A 16,758-nucleotide genomic window follows, 5' to 3' on the forward strand; every position below is an offset into this window, starting at 1 on the left:
TTTTCCATTTCTTTTCACACTCAGAAAGAATCATAATACATACTCCTATCATAATTATGGTAATGAACCCTTTAAAGCTGACTGCAAAGAATGTCTGTGCATCATAGAATGTACATATGTATTGCTTCTTAAGGCACACCAATAATAATAATAATCATAGAAACAAAAACATATTGGTATACACAGCAGATCTTTCCACTGTATCCAGAGAAGATGAGCAGCTGCCACAAACACATCAACTGTATTTTACATATAGTTTACATATTTATGCATACACACTGTGACCCCACTCTAATGAGTTTTCACTGCTACATGTACATCAAATATCACATTGAACAGGTTGGCTAAGATAAAAGGATATAAGTTTTACAACACAAAATCAAAACATCATTCCAGAAACAATGACTGGTGAGGAGGGGAGCATCTAGAATGACATGCAGCATGTCTCATCAAATGAGTGTGAAGATTTCTTACAGGGTACCAAGGTGATGACATCACAGTCTTATGCTACAGCTTAGGTTGGAACCAGGTACGCACATAAATACTCGGGCCCGATGAGGTTGTTTTAGAGCCAGTTTCCATGGCAACAAACGGCTGTGCCATTACACCTTGGCACTCTACACTCCTAATGACAGGATTCATCCTCTCCTATCATATACGGGAATAGTCAAAGTGTTGACAAGAAAACTCTAACAAGCCAAACAATCAATTTGTCTTGAGGCATCCTGAAGATGGGATAACCCCCCCCCCCCCCCAACAATCACATAAACTATCCAAAGAAATAGAACTTGGCAGCATCAAATTTGAACACAAAAAGATCTGCAGCTCATGATGCATACTGCGCTGCTTTTTATTCCTCTCTTTTCAGTTCTTGGCATTGCAAAGAATACAAAGTTTCTTCCCCCAGCTGTGCTAAAAGTATCATTCTATCACTGGTATCATGGCCATTTACTAACATTAGAGAAAGTCCATCCAAGGAAAACATAACAAAATGTTTTACACATGGGCGAACATAAAAAAATGTTCCACTATCACTTGAGCGAGCTTGTCCAGTCACTCACTAGAAAGTGGTATTTGACTCTAAAACCAGTTTGATAAAGAGCTTTGATGCATCTTCCTGGTGATTATGGCATGCCATCACTACAACTGAGCTTGGGAGCAGCTAATTAACCTAGCCCATGATGTACTGATAAATTTATCCATCAAAAATAGTCTTGAAATTCACTTCAAATTCAGACGTTTTTCAATTCTAAGGATGATCTCACTGCACTGCCAGCACAAGATTGGATTGGATTCATTACATCTAACAACATCTGCAGATATACGTGTATCATCATGCTCACACTTCAATGATTGCCAACCTCCAGATTGGCTTTGTGAATCTTGTCAGCCATGATATATGTAATTTTTATTTCATCAACCAGACTCAATGATTCTGCGGCTTTGAATACTTTGGAAACAGATATATGGTGCCATACAACTGCTGTCAATCATTATCATCTTCATAAGAAAAAATCAACTAAAGAAGAATGCTCAAGAAATCAGTGCTATTGTCATAGGGCTTAATTCTTGTGACGAGAGTTCAAATTTGCAGATGTATTACAGACAGGATCCTACGACCAGGCATGGATTGTTGCCCTTTCCCTCCTCCGTCCTAAATTACCGATATTTGTGTAATATCCTCAAAGAAGCTACATCGCATTATTAGAGTGGCCATTTCTGCATGAATCAATCTGTTGCACTCGGCCGGCCAAGTGTGATGAATGTCATACACTGTCAATTTCTGGATAGTAGAGGGCATCCCTGTTGTGAAACGAGTGCAATTCACAGCCACCAACCAGGAATCCCGTACTTGAAGCAAGAATTCGTGGCATGGTACAGTGCCTCCTTCCGGACAACAGCACCGAGATGAGCAACATATTTGGGCACGATCATTTTAGTGCAAGTTCAGCTCAGCATGGCGCGAAATGTATGGGAGATCTTCAAGCCATTGAAATATTGAAGGTTAACAGTGTGTACTTGTGTAGACATCCTACAGGAATATCTCCCGTGTATATTTGTCTGTACATCAGAACTGATGCCCCCCTCCTCTTCTAAAGGGTAAAAAAAAAATCATTATTATTACAAATTAGTAGACTTTCTCTAGGTGACATAAACCTCACTTCACAAATAGTTTGTGCGAACTATTACATGCCATGTATGTATGCACTATCACAGAACTATAAAATTAGCTAATATCGTGACTTCCCATATTTTAAGTAGGCTTCAGGTGTGTGCTAAACACTGTGTAAAAAAAAAAAAAAAAGTGAGTTTAAAAAATGTATCAAAGAAAGTTGAAAGAAAATATAATTGACTTATCAAAATACAATCAGTTTCAATGCTGCATTGAAAAAACTTTTTTGTTTTAATAAGAGAAATGCTCTTTTAGTAAGTAAATCTTCTACCATTCTACACATATCCATTCTAAAGAGGGAACCACGATACACTGGACATATAGCACATTTGATCTGCAGAAAGTACATTTTGTTATAACTTTTTTTCTTCTAGATTCCAGCTAAGTTTGTTTGTTAAAAGTGAAAGGGTAGCAGGAGGGAAGCCAAATATTGTCAACTGATTGCATTAATGACTAGTCCTATGAAGCCAAACCGACAGTTGCTGTCATTAAGCTAGTCTAAGGCTGATGTGCTGCACTGATGAAAGCTGGGAAGCCATGTCACTATGAGAGACATGGCACAAACAACACCAAGATCCTCTGGCCTTCAGATGGCAAAACAACGTATCTACATCCAACATCATGTCCAGTAAATCGAGTTTGAAGTTTCGCAAACCTACAGCTCTTCTTCTCTTTTCGTTAAACACTTCATATCTTACCCTAGAAGGACCAACAGTATCAGTAACACAGTAAATGCAAATACAATGCAGATTTCACAAGACCCTTTATTTTTAGAATAATCTGCATTCAATCAAAACATATATGTTGCTTTTCCATCTCAACATAATCACGCTATTGCCATTGATTCGGCAAAACAACAAGTCTCGATTACTGGCGCACGTATAATGTAAATACAACGTCGATATGCGCGCACTTTTGCAGGCGTGCATGGTACGCAGCCTATCACTGCACAAACATGTAGATGGCAAAACAACGTATCACATGTAGATATGTTGTTTTGCCAAGTCCATGCGCGATGTGTGTTGAGCAGGGGCAAAGTTGGTTTGCCAACAAAATTTTAACAATTCCCAATGAAAGGGAGCATCATATCTCAGTAATGGATTGGGTTCTGATTTCAAGATTTGGTCAAGAGTTAGATTAAACTAAAATAAACTGAAATATATGATGAAGTCAATTTTCATGAATTTTCGACAAACATTGTTTTTGCCAGCTCAAGGCCGCATTGCCCTGTTGCATGCAACGACCTGCTTGAAAAGAAGGTGGGTTGCAGATCATCATGATGTGCTCTTCTGATTCTCATGAAACTTGGATTCATTCACGGCTTTCCTGCTACAGTGCATTCCCATCATAATGAACACGGTACTAATGAAATTCTTTTTACAACGAAGTAAAAATTTTGGTCCCAGAATTATCATCTGTATTGTCTCTATGCACTTTACTGTTCTGTTATAACAAAAGTTTGATATAACGAAAGAAAACTGCGGGTCCCAAGGACTTTGTCATAAGGGGAGTGCACTGTGTAGTGGTAGGATCTTTCATCAATGGCTTTCAGATATTGAGAAGAAGATCTTTCCTTGACAGCTTTTCGGGCTATTAAGGCTGGGCTCTGTTCCGTGCAAGACATAACCTTCACTTTTGGTTAAGGACAACCAGGATCCTTAATACCAAGCCTAAAATGAACTGGACGGAATCACAACATTTGAAATGTTATTTCAACCCTTCACAATAGTCTCCTCCCAGTTTTGGAGAAATATTAAGATTATCTCCTCCTCCAGCAAACGTTCCATCCTTCCTCAAGGTGCTGACCACAAATTTTTTCGACTACTGTGTACTGGGCCCTGTTCTGAACCGAGTGGGTGCCCTTAATGATGCTGAATGGCCTTTGACGCCTTTGTAGGTCGAGCCTACATTTTTAAATTTGTAAGAACTGATAACCACACTGTCAACTTGGCAAACACAGGACAGGAACACTTATATGACACAGAAAGAGAGTACTCTACTCGAAAATACATTGTATAATGTAAAACCCTGTCAAAGTGAGCGAACTCAGCATCCTGGTCTAATAATCCTGTGCCTGATTATCCCAGATGCTTCTTTCATTTTCTTTTTTTCCATTTTAAACTTCAGCTGGCTTCTGAATGATAAAATCTCATCATGAGGTCAATCTTACAGGTATGCTCAACTGCCAGAAACTCTTAGGAGTAAGTATGCACATGATTTTCCACATACATTACGTACCAGAGAAAAAAAGATAGAATACAATAAGACTGCTACAGGATAGAAAAGACCCCCTCTTTCAACACAGTAATTCACTTATTGCAAGCTACAAATATGCTACCTGCTGTCATGAAATTTTGATATTTTCTGGCTCTAGAGCGTAGTGTTTCCATCCAAATACTCATCCGAACATATGAATGAATACCCTTGCCAATGAAAAAAAAAAAAAAAAATATTGACAATCTGCTTCTCACCTGCCTATCAACAAAAGTCGCAAACAATAGTTTTGGTGCTAAAGTCAAACCTGTCTATAGTGGCCACCTGTCTATCGAAGGCCACTCTTTTTTCCATCTCCATAGGGTGGCCGCTAGGGACAGGTTTGACTGTACTATGACCGACATCGATGGAGGGACAAAAGCATCACGAGCAGATACAAGTGGTAGCAAACAGAGCTGGTTATCTCATTGAGTAGTGCTTCAGTCCAGCTGAGACACTTTCAGCGGTGCTGCTGATTCCAACCCCTCCAAGCCAGGTAGAGAATCGCCAAGGTCTGATCTGCATTCCAGTGGGGTCCCATACACTGAACATGTACATCAATCCACCTGCACGGCCGACTGCGTGACGGGCCAGTCATTTTTCCTGGCTGATGACCTCACATATTGTGAGCATTATTTGAATGATAACATGGGGGAGGATGGGAGGACAAGAAGACATGCAGAAAAGGAAGGAAATCTAGACAGGAAGCAACATTAAAATGTACAGTATTCAAAGAGAGAGAAAAACACTAAAATAAGACAAGAAGAAGCAAAGCTACGGTGCCTAGTACCTACAATCCATCAAGTTTCAGAAGAATACAGCCGATTTTCACATGACACATCGAAAATAGAGGGGCGAGTAAAAATATTTTCATGCTCCAGGCAATAAAATTACCCACTTCTGTGCGTTGAGTGTTACAATCCATAGAGACCTGACAGCACAAAACAAGGCAAATCACAACTTCATACAGACTACACATGTGGCATCTTTGGGACAATTTACATCTGGAAAACTAGGCATTAGACCTAGAAAGAAAAAAAAGTATTTAGATACTCATCACATGTGACTGATACGTATTACTGCCTAACTCGGCTAAGTATGGACATCTTCAAACTTTGCTATATCTAGACACCATTGCCATCAGGAATATCTTTCGAGCAAAAGTGCCATAAAAATTCACATGCACAGTATTGTGAAGAGATAATCTACAAGCCATGTACCATCTTTTGCGGGTTTTGCAACATAATTTTACTGAGCAAAATAAACCACAATGAAGACTAGAAACACTTCATAAAATGTCTTTAAAAAATACACAGACTTTTACATCATCATGGGTACAAAATTTTCTATTCCACAGATGTAGGGAATGAGAGTACACTATCAGTTGTTGTTCCAACAAGTGCACTTCGTCGAATTTGTCTACAGGGCGCCAGCGCATGGCACAACGTTCCGCAGATACGATGGGCACGACTGTCCAGGTTCTTGAGTCTTTCATCAGGCGCGGAATATGTGCACGGCTCGTATAACATACTGCCGGCAGATCGGGCACTCGTTCATTTGCTTGCCGCACGTCGTGCATGTGACCATGTGACCACACTCCAGGAGCACGCAGTCTATCTCTGCATCCATGCAGATCTTACACAGCGAACTATCGTCCTCGTCCAGCACACCTTGGCCTGTGCAAGATGCAAAAATCAGAGAGAGAAATGCACACACTTCTTGAGTGTCACAAATTCATACACAAACACAAACATGCAAGGTAAAGATGCACAAACAAGTATACAAATATTATGCAAAGTCCAGTCACATATCAATTTCCGTGACAATTCATCTTGGTCAGTGGTTCTTGTGGATACATATTCAGCATTCCTCACTTTATATTGTTCTTCCAAGTCTCACATTTTCTTTTGTCAAGAAAATATTCTCTGCAACATTACTTCTTCCTCCAGACAGCGCACACATTATCTACGGCCTCTTCACGCCCAATTGTACACAGTGGAGAGAGAGCCTTCGCCCCCAGTATTCTTGTCTTGTCTTTCTAATGCCATGGTATAGCTTCAAACTAAGGATTCAACACCATCTTCAAGTTGGCCACAATAAAAAGAAGAAGATAGAACACATGGAATGGTAGCAGCTCTATCAGGATTGGACTTTGAATAAGAAAGTTACAGAAAGTCAAACTCTCGCATATTTTCATCAGGCACTGATATTAGAAGCAACAAAATACACAAATTACATGAAGTGATGAACTACTAATTCTCCCACTAACTTAAGTAAACCAGTCATCACTAAATTTCCGATTCAAATCTATTTAAGTCCACTTTAACATTGTGTGAACTGCCCTTTAAACTTATCTTCAGTTTCAAGCACAGATCTATTTATATGTTTTCACTATTCTTCTTTCATTTTTTTTCACTCAAGAGCTGTGAGGGAAAATTTTGACATTAATATGTCAGAATGCATTTAAATGCAATCAGCCTCCTTATCGTCTTTACCTTTTCCTTCTGCGTCTTTGGCTTTTTCTTCCACTGTTATAGAGACAGAGAAAAATACAGAAAGGGTTGGAGAAAGACAGAAAAATACATTAGATCAACTCTATGATGCAGTTAAGTACTGATGAATGTGAACACTTCCACTTTCAAAGTAAAAAGGAGTTCCACTACACTTAAAACTATGGGACCCAATGACAGTAGCAATGGCCATAATGTCCAAATTCATGAAATTCTTCCACTGAGTTCTTGAAATTCTCCTCTCTAGGTTTTTTCTTTCTTTTTTTTATTGCAATTTGTCAATCAGTTGTCTTATTGGATTTTTGATGATGCTGTGGTAATCTTGCCATCAATACTTGCACTTACTTGGTCAAGTTGGCCAGTCTCAATACATCCATGCAACATATTGTCACTCGCAAAATGGTGGATGCAAAATACTGTATACACCATATACAGTATATTTAGCGAGTCTACATTTTCGTGAATCGGAACTTCCTGACGATTTCACGAGCGGTTAAATTCCCGATCGGTGGAGTCCTGTGTCAAACAGAGAACTGTAGACGAGTACGTCACATTCATAACGTGATCAGTGTCAATATTTTCTCATGTCTTTAATTTCGTGAACAGCACCTGACCCGTGAAATTCGCAAAAACAAAAACCTCGCGAAATATTTGGCGTAGACAGTACTATAAACAATTACATTTATAATACTGCAGCAATGGAAGCTTTTCAAAATGTGACCGTGACCCAGAACTAACCACCTTCACAAGACTTTTGCCAAATAATCCATGAATCATCCTTTCTTCCGTTCTTCATGTCCTATATTTCTTAAAATCATAGTGCAAAATTACTTCTAGATTCAAATTGAAATGACACAGTTTTAACCCTAAAGGATACACAAAATGTGTTTCACATTAAGATATTACAGGCATACCCCTGTCCAGAACAGGATAGAGAAATCAGCTTTTGCACACCAAGAAGAATTGCTCCATCACAATACCATTAATGAACATGAGGAGCATTCAATATCATACCAGGCTACAGTATGTGTCCCATTCACACAATTTTTATTCTAATTTTGCATTCTAATTTTTGTAGTCCATGTGTATCATGAGGCTGCCCTGCTATTAAAGCAATACAGCAAATTTGTCCGACTAATTTGTCAGACAAAACATTTTATGAAATGCCCCCTGTAAATCAGTTTATGTCCAATGTAAAGCTGCTGGCACAAAACAAATATAAGAAGGAAAACAAGATAAAAGTAAACACTGTCTATTCAATCACTGATAAACACAGTCTGCTGTCACAGCAACCAGAACCACAATATAAAAACAGTAACGTAAAGGAAGCTTGTGCCATGATGGGGGGAAAATTGTATCATACAATTAACATTTTATGACATCATTATAGTTTTAATATAATGATATACAATCGACTGTGGAATGGGTTTGGTAAACATCATTAACAGTAATTCATGAACACAAATCTACAATGAATATACTATTTCCTTTAATTTTTTTGTTTTGTTTTGTTTAGGTTTTTTTTTACTCTTTCCAGCACAAGCAAATACTCTTGTCATAAAGAAGAAATGACCTTAATACATGTACTGACTGAAGAACTTCTCAGCATTCTTTAGCTTTACATACATAGATCTGCGACGTGAACGCTACAGGAAGATGATGCACCCTCCCGGGTTGGACAATAGAAACAGCGATGTAGGGCAATTTGTCAATCAGTTGCAATAGAAACAGCTGTCTCACACATGTGCAGAATACCATTTTTTGGTCTTATAAACTTATCTTTAAGGGTTCGCATTACAGATCTACAGCTAGCTATTGTAGAGTACTTAAACCACAGTATTGCAGTCTACACACAGACTTCAATCCCAGAGTTCAGTGAACTGTGATATATATCGTGTGTACTTAGTTTGCTTCAAGCTTTGAATTCATTCTCGGGAGATGATGTCACATTGCTAAACATCAGTAGCTTTACACAGAATGAAGCTCTTTTGATGCATGAGACCATAACTTCAAGTGAGATTTTCCTAGAGGTGCTACTTGGACTGTTAAATCAAGTTTTCCGAGTAAAAAGCACTCGGATTCGAGTGAAAAGCACTCTGAGTGAAAAGCACTCTGATTCATCTGAAACCTGTACCATAAAGCTCTTTACTAATACTGCTAGCTCTACTATATGTAACTGCTGCTAAAAACATAGACAAAAACAAAAATTTACAGCATCTTTATTAAAGCTTTTTTTAATGAAAATTTTAGTCGCTGCCCAGCTGATGCTTCAATACATAGTGTAAAATCATTGTAGACCACTATCTGCTGCAATTCAAGGGGCCTTTGTTGTCAGCGCTGCAAAACACCCAAGCAACCACATCCTCTGTGGCTAGACACTTTAATCCCTGATGGTGCGTGGCTTTGGATTGACTCACTGTTAACAAGGGGTTGACAAGGTGCAGGCGCCAGGAATGCAGCAGGCAAGGGTGTTAGGGAAACTCATACACTGTCACATGCCATACTATTCAGGCCAATAGCAAGAGACACAGCACCTGCCTACAAACTTCAATACAGAGTCACTTCACAAACTGGGACTTAATTTGGTGGCAAATGAAGGGGGCAGGAATTAATATTGTATGGGGGGGGGGGGGGAAGGAAATGATCCGTGAACTGCTAGGATTTTGGAAACATGACGATCAAAAGCATCATATTAATTTTTGCCTCTGTTGTGGAATTCCTGGTTACAAGGTGAAACAACGCATTGATTGTTGATGAGCTTTATAGTCTGTTCCACGAATGTGCACATGATTATTATTCTACACCACAAACAAAGTGGGTGATGCTTTTAATAGCCCTGTGGGGCTTTCTTCTGGGACCTTGCTTCTGGGCCTCCATGGTGGCCAGGTGAACCCTGTAAAGAGCTTTACATTCTCCACCCCTAGAAATGATTCTTTTGCCTATCATAAGCAGCGTATCTTGCGGAGTTAAAGGCAGTCTTTACTATTAATGGTACTACTGCCAGTTTGGTTAAAAACAAAACATGCACATGGGGAAAAATCCAATTCAACAATTGGAACCATCAGATGGTAATCTGATCTGAAACCTAATCTAAAAAAAATTGTGTCAAATGTGGTTAAAATAAGATCATAGATTTTGAGGAGACAATGAAGACCAGTTAGTATCAATAAATGGAAATTTTACTATTATTATTTTACTATTACTGCTATTCAGTAAAATCAAGCAAAGAATGGAGCTAAGATGTTCCAGAGGTTAAAGGTCGCTGTCATTTGACTCGCCTCTTTTCTTCCTCTGCTGTTTCTCCTCGTACAGCCTCCTGACGCGCTCCTGTAGTTCCCACCGCTCAACGCACCCCTTGAAGTCAACAAAGTTCTTGGTGAGAATCTCCTTGAGTTGTTTATTTGACAGGGAGTCGATGCCCTCTGCCGTTTCGATGTCGCTCAGTGAAGCTCGCCGCCTGATTGGCTGGACAGGTGTTTGCTAACAAAACAAAACAAAAAAAAAACAAAAAATGGGAGAGGGAGACCAGTGAATAATTTCAGGATGTGTGTAAGGAAATACTATGATGTATCTCTTAATATACCAACATACAATGTAACTGGGAACCAGTGTGGCTTTGTGAAACAACATTTGACAGAAAGAGCAGTTTACTGCTTGGGTCCAGTAAATCAACTCAATCAACATTACTGTAAAAGTGGAAATTTTTGTGCTTTTCATGCAACCAGAAACTAGCACGCAAATTAAAAAACATGAATATTTTAGCATGCCATATGTTCCAGTAGTTAATGTCCTAATTAAGCTGATTTAAAAACATGTAAAATTCATCTTACCCTGCCGAGCGCAAAAAATTACTCGTGCGAAAATATCCCCTTTTACAGTAGTTTCCTTTAAAAACAGACTCACTGGTTCCTGTGTTTGCTTGGAAATCATCATCAATTGTATGTAAATGTAGTGCTCAAGATATGACAATTTAATCGTGGGAAGCACGACACAACAAAGTTTCAATAGGAAAAGTTTAACACCTTTTCCACGCAATGATCGATGACACTGTAGGAGTTGCCTATCTATCTAAACTGAAGTGGCCATAATGGAAACCAAATTTCCAACATAGTCTTGTCATATCTCACAGTTTAGCGACAAGACTTTAATGTCATCTTTAGATTTGATAATACAGGGAAGGCTCTTCTACCTCTGCCCTCTGGGCTTGTGATGGTGCTGTCTCTGTATTCGTATGGACATCATCTGACGTTGTGGCTGACGTCGAAGCCTCCGTTGTCGGAGTGAGATCTGGAGGCGGCTGTGTCTGCCATGCTTGTCTCGATTGGGGTCTTTGGCTAGTTCCCTACAAATGTATCAACAAAAGACTATAAGTACTGGCATTCTTACACAGCGATAAACAACAATATAAACAAAGGAAATATCTGCTCTGACCATCCTGTCTGAATGAATGATTCAGTGTTTTTCAATAGACAGTTTATTTTAGGTTCTTTTGTCAGTACTTTATTGGAAGCATTCCTACTTCCATCATTTGGTTTGGCATGTCATAAACACCAAACTTGGATGAGCTTCTAACATTTTGATGCAGAGAATGCATGCTCCCTTTATTTCATTCAGCTTACAGAAGCAAATTCCATCTTGTCTTGCATGATTAGCAATATTTTTTATCTGATAACCATCATCTTCCTGTTATAAACACAATACAAGTTTAAAAAGACCTTGAACCTACAGAATCAAACAAACTTTTTGCATGTTTCAATTTCTTTTTTGAGGCCTTCAAAATTATATGGTATACAATGTAATACGAGTCTTAAGAAGCAAGACACCTCCTGAAAATATGGAGTATTCAATAACAAATGTCTGCCAAATTCATTGATTTGGGCCACATGCATTCAGCTCACAGCTTGAAAATGTTCAATTCCACACTCCCCCATTAAAGTGGAAATAGATATGAAATCCAGTTGGAAACAAGTTGCATTTAAACATTTCACATTCTCTGCATTAACTTCTCATTTCAACTCAAGGGGCACTCCTTCCTAAAAAAATTGTTTAGCATACCGAGTATCTACGTGTATCAAGAAGAGCCCAGAACTATATAATTGAACAGATGAAACACCTGCTCGACCAGCATCTTTCCCAGAATGCATAGAAATGGACACGCTTGGCACCACACAGACACTTACAGAGGATGATGCAGTACTGTTGAATGCTGTATTGGTGTTGAAATTCCCACTGGGCGTGGTGGCAGCTCTATAGATGGTCTCCGCCCGAAAGTTTGGTGGGTCCACACTGCTCTCCGACTGCGCGTTGGAAAGCCCCCTGAATAGGTCGTTGAAGACCTCCTCCAGTCGTTGAGTTGCTCGTTGCCCAGCTGATGGTTGTTGTTGCTGCTGCTGAGACTGGTGCTGTTGCTGGCCTGACGCGGAGCCCTGAGGATGCGAGGTGCTGCTTCTACTGCTAGAAAACGAGGTCCTGCTAGATCCGCTCCCAGCCGGGCGGTTGAAAGTGGAGGGATGCGCCTCCACATATTCCACTATAAGGTCTACTAGGTCATCCTTTTCGGTGCAGGCTTGGGTGGAAACACTGTGAGACTTCAAGTACAGCCTCAGGTCCTTGACTTTCAAGTTCATTAGTTCTGCCCGCGAGGGGTGCAGCGCTATTTCACTGCATGTGCGACAGCATTTCCTGGGACTCTTGATGAAGCAGTCAGCACAGTAATATCTGTCGCAATCCATGCAACGATACTGCAGATGCAAGAACATTGGAGTTTAGCTTTTTTTAATGTTTACATAGCACAAACACTATTTCCGCAATTTGTATCTCATGCTACCATCCAGTTCTAGGTGATGATCACACATCCCTTTGTTGACACTGGGTTTTTATTTTTGTTTGATTTAATACAGGGTACATATAATGTACCTCATCTTTTCTTTCATATGAGCTTGTGCTAATACACCTCAACTACTCAACATACAAAACTGTATAGTTCATACCAAAGCTAGAATGGGCTGTTATTATCTTGTTATTTGTACAGCTTTGACACAGAACATGTGTAGGCTATGACATGATATTGTTGCCCCCTTTATGATTCAACCCTTTATGAATACCCATGAACACTTGTCAAAAATTGTGCTGCAATAATGGTTTAAAAAAAAAAAACCACCTTTGGTGGTATACAATACAGTCTTGGCTCTGTGTATCAGCATCTATAACTTCACATTACTCTATAAACAAACTATTTGGGATATCAAAAACATCAATTCCAATCCCTTTATAGTAAGTATAGACAATGTCTTCGTTGATATGTTGACCTTTGTCCCATTATCAAATTTCACACTAAGGCAATTGAAACCACAGTTTTGTTTAATAGTTTATAAATTGTACCATTGTCTCACACTTCAGAACAAATCATGCACTTACGCTGTAAGTGCTCAAAAATATCAGAGCTCAAAGACTGAAATAAAGCGTGACAGTGGAAAATTAACCAACCAGGTCCCAGTAAACCAATTTTCACAGCCTTGGTGCTATACATGTAGCTTTTTAATTTTCAATATTCATTGAGAGTATTTCAACAGGTAGAGAAGAAAAAAAAAATAATTGTAACCCTTTGTTGGTGTTACGGTAACTAGTTTTCTTTAAGGCATATCTTCAAAAGCCTCTTACTGTAACTGCTAAACCTACACGTTTAAGTGATTCTTAATTTGGTAGCACAACCTACAATACATGTACAGACTGTATAATGTCAGACTTTCTGTTCCTCTCTCAAATTATTGTTTCTATTTTTCAGTATTCTTTCATATATTTGGATAAAGTCCCAGAAGCCTGGGGAGAAATGAGTGGGCTGATTGAATCGATCCCCATTTGCTGCACACCAAGATACATTGCATATTTGAAAACCGTGAATAGCCCCCATCATCAAACATGTGCATCAAAGCATACATGTACGCTCATTGGTAATGGTTGACTCCAATCAAGATTCTTTGGCTGTGTGTGTATGTGAACAATACATAGAGATTAGTGAAAGAGCTGTACACAATTTGTTATGGGGATGCTCAAAATATCCAAGCCAAGCCAGCCTTCCCACTCCATGGTATTCCCATGCTATCAGGTCTTTACGCTACAAGTGTGGCTCCATCTTTTCATTTACCCATTACCCAATATAAGAAATGCAGTGAAATACACAGGAGACAATTTACTATTAGCAAGATGCGATAACTTCCGCAGTTAACTCTCCAAGCACTTGATTGCTTAACATCTTTTTACAGAGCAGTCTGAGCTCACCTTTCTTTTGAATAGGTTGAATGATGCCGAACATGCCTCGCACACCATGTTGTCGTTTTCATCGACCGCCTCACCGTAGTAACTTTGCCTGCTGGACGGTCGTCGGCTGTCTCCGGCGCCACCACCGCTGCCGACCCAGTGGCCGCTTTCGCTACCGGTACCACTGGCTCCTGCTTGATTCGCACCGCCACCAGCTGCAGCCCTTCCCTCTGGCCGCGCGCTGCCGTTTCTACTGGGGGGCTCGGGCGACGAGGTGTAGCAGAAGGTGTAGACCGGAGTTGCTGCAGGACTTACCACCGGCTTGCCCGCTCCTGAACCCATGGAATGCAGAACTTGAATGAGTTATGGCCACAGATGGAAGGACATTCGTAGATGTGTGATGGTCAAGGATGATGGTGAAAGGGGATGAATGCGGTGAGAACACTACAAGGTTATCTGGAGAGTACAAAAAAACAAACAAACAAACAAACATGGCTACCAATGAGTCCTTCATGGTTTCAGGTGTAATACTGTACATTGGCTGCAAAAAAAGAAAGAAAGAATGTATAAATTTATCCATTATCATCATCGCCTCAGAAGAGAATTCCCATTTTATTTTTGATACTAGCAGACAGGGCAACAGTAAATTAATGCTTTCAGTCTAAAAAATGTATACTAGTACATGTACCGTACACTGCACAATTATAAACACAAATAGTGGGCCATTTGTAATGTTTTTCCACACCATTGCAGGACACTTTTGTATTAAAACCTGTGGTAAAGAAATGGATACAGCTGTACAACTCTGTATGATACCAAATGACAAAACTATGATATTTTCTGTTCAATCAATAAAATCAATTTTTCTTACAGTACACAATGCAACAACCTACAATGCAAGGGTCCTCTGATTTGTGACACATACAAAATGTGAGGAAGGGAACAGTGTGTAATAAATTAAGATGCACAAATTTGAGAACGCACAACATGCATGAGGCACTATGACACCAAAGCTGTGTTGTGTATGCTGAGGGCCTGGTGTGATGTTGTGTGAATGGCTGCCACATAAATTCAATTGAAGGTACAATGTACTTCACACATGTACAATGAACATTGTACTGTGACTGTGTTTCCTTTTAAGGACTGTACTTTGACTGTTCCACATTTTTAATGACAAATAATGACTATCATTGTTGGGAACAAACAGAATGTTCTAACCACAGGTTTTTAAATACTGTATTTTAGGGCAGTAAAGAGTGTAAGTACAACATGTATTGATATACACTACAAAAACACCCAAACTTGGTTTCAAGATGGACATGTACTATACATGTATGTGTTTCCATCAATAGGATTTCAAACCTGTTGAATGGAACATTCTCTGTACTGTTCTATATGCTGCTTTAAAACTGAATTTTCAAATAGTGTTATGACAATTTCCCACCATAATATACTGTACCGTACTGAAATGCCTTCCCCTGGCATTGCCAAAGTCAGTCACATACAGTGTACATGTACATGTAAACTGTACAATGTATATTCCAGTTGAAAAGGATGTTAGCTTTTGTTTGTGTATGGGGATACAGATAACATAATGCTACAAGGAAACTGATGCAAAGCTTCTGTATTATGTACATGTATGTACCAAAGTGTATCCATATGAAAGGAGAAGCAGGGGACCTGCATACTGTAGATTATAAAATGTAACTGGGCAAGTCCAGCGTCACGGACATTACATTTCAGACATTTTTTGACACTCTATGAGGTTAGTTTTAAAAGAGAAAACATTTATTTGAAGCTAATACTTGGTGATCACACACCACTCATCTAGATAAAACAACACTGTGAATATAAGAAAAAAATATACAATCGTTGTTTAATTATGCCAGAAAATGTTGTGCGTCACGGACATTACATTTTTTGGACACAACTCTTCACATGCCAACAAATAGTTTACAAACTCTGTGAGTTTAATCATCTTAATAAGACATTTTTCCTTTACAATGAATGTTTTGATATTGCTGTAACATATTTTAAACAAATTTAAATTAAAAAGTGTTTCAAATGACAATGATGGAAAGAAATCTGGCGTCACGGACATTACATTTTGAGCGTTACGGACATTACACTTTTGTCCACTTATTAAAAACTGAAATTAAGGTTAGTGAAAAACTCTTTTTTCTACTTTTTCTGAAGCAAAAGGACTGTAGGGTACATAAAGATACTTTTTAGTCCATTCTGTGAAATAAACAATGTTTTTCAGTTCCCATGGCAACAATAAACAACTCAATATTATTTAATAAAAGTATATAGATATGGTAAAATGAAAGTACTTTCACAATTTAGACTATTCTACATGGTATGTCTTCTACAATCATCTAAGAATACATACAAACACTGTCATTGAAGCAATCCCTAAAACTTAAACTGAAAAGAAAACTCAAAGAGAAAAGTCTTAAAACGTCACGGACATTACAATCTTATGCACTTTGAAAATATATGAAATATCAGTCAGTTACTTAATACTTTCTTTTTCTTTTGTTTTCATATTTTCTCATTTTTTAA

General features: G+C 38.8%; 1 protein-coding gene across 1 annotated transcript; it reads right to left on the reverse strand.

Moving 5' to 3' along the window:
- Window positions 1-5,655: 5,655 nt before the first annotated feature.
- Window positions 5,656-14,597, reverse strand: LOC140227188 (E3 ubiquitin-protein ligase RNF34-like). The gene is made up of 6 exons (XM_072307617.1): window positions 14,215-14,597; window positions 12,117-12,677; window positions 11,126-11,278; window positions 10,215-10,416; window positions 6,922-6,954; window positions 5,656-6,102 (listed from the first exon to the last, which is right to left on the reverse strand). The coding sequence occupies exons 1-6, from the start codon at window positions 14,533-14,535 to the stop codon at window positions 5,921-5,923; spliced, it is 1,452 nt and encodes a 483-aa protein (XP_072163718.1). The 5' UTR covers window positions 14,536-14,597; the 3' UTR covers window positions 5,656-5,920.
- Window positions 14,598-16,758: the final 2,161 nt, after the last annotated feature.

The sequence above is a fragment of the Diadema setosum genome, chromosome 4 (assembly GCF_964275005.1).
Source record: "Diadema setosum chromosome 4, eeDiaSeto1, whole genome shotgun sequence".
Classification (NCBI taxonomy): domain Eukaryota; kingdom Metazoa; phylum Echinodermata; class Echinoidea; order Diadematoida; family Diadematidae; genus Diadema; species Diadema setosum.

Coding starts and splice junctions, on each gene's coding strand:
- LOC140227188 (XM_072307617.1), bottom strand. CDS start 14,535: ATGGGTTCAGGAGCGGGCAAGCCGGTGGTAAGTCCTGCAGCAACTCCG. Junction 11,279..12,116: donor ACAGTACTGCATCATCCTCT/GTAAGTGTCTGT, acceptor ATACATTTGTAG/GGAACTAGCCAAAGACCCCA. Junction 10,417..11,125: donor CACAAGCCCAGAGGGCAGAG/GTAGAAGAGCCT, acceptor TTGTTTTGTTAG/CAAACACCTGTCCAGCCAAT.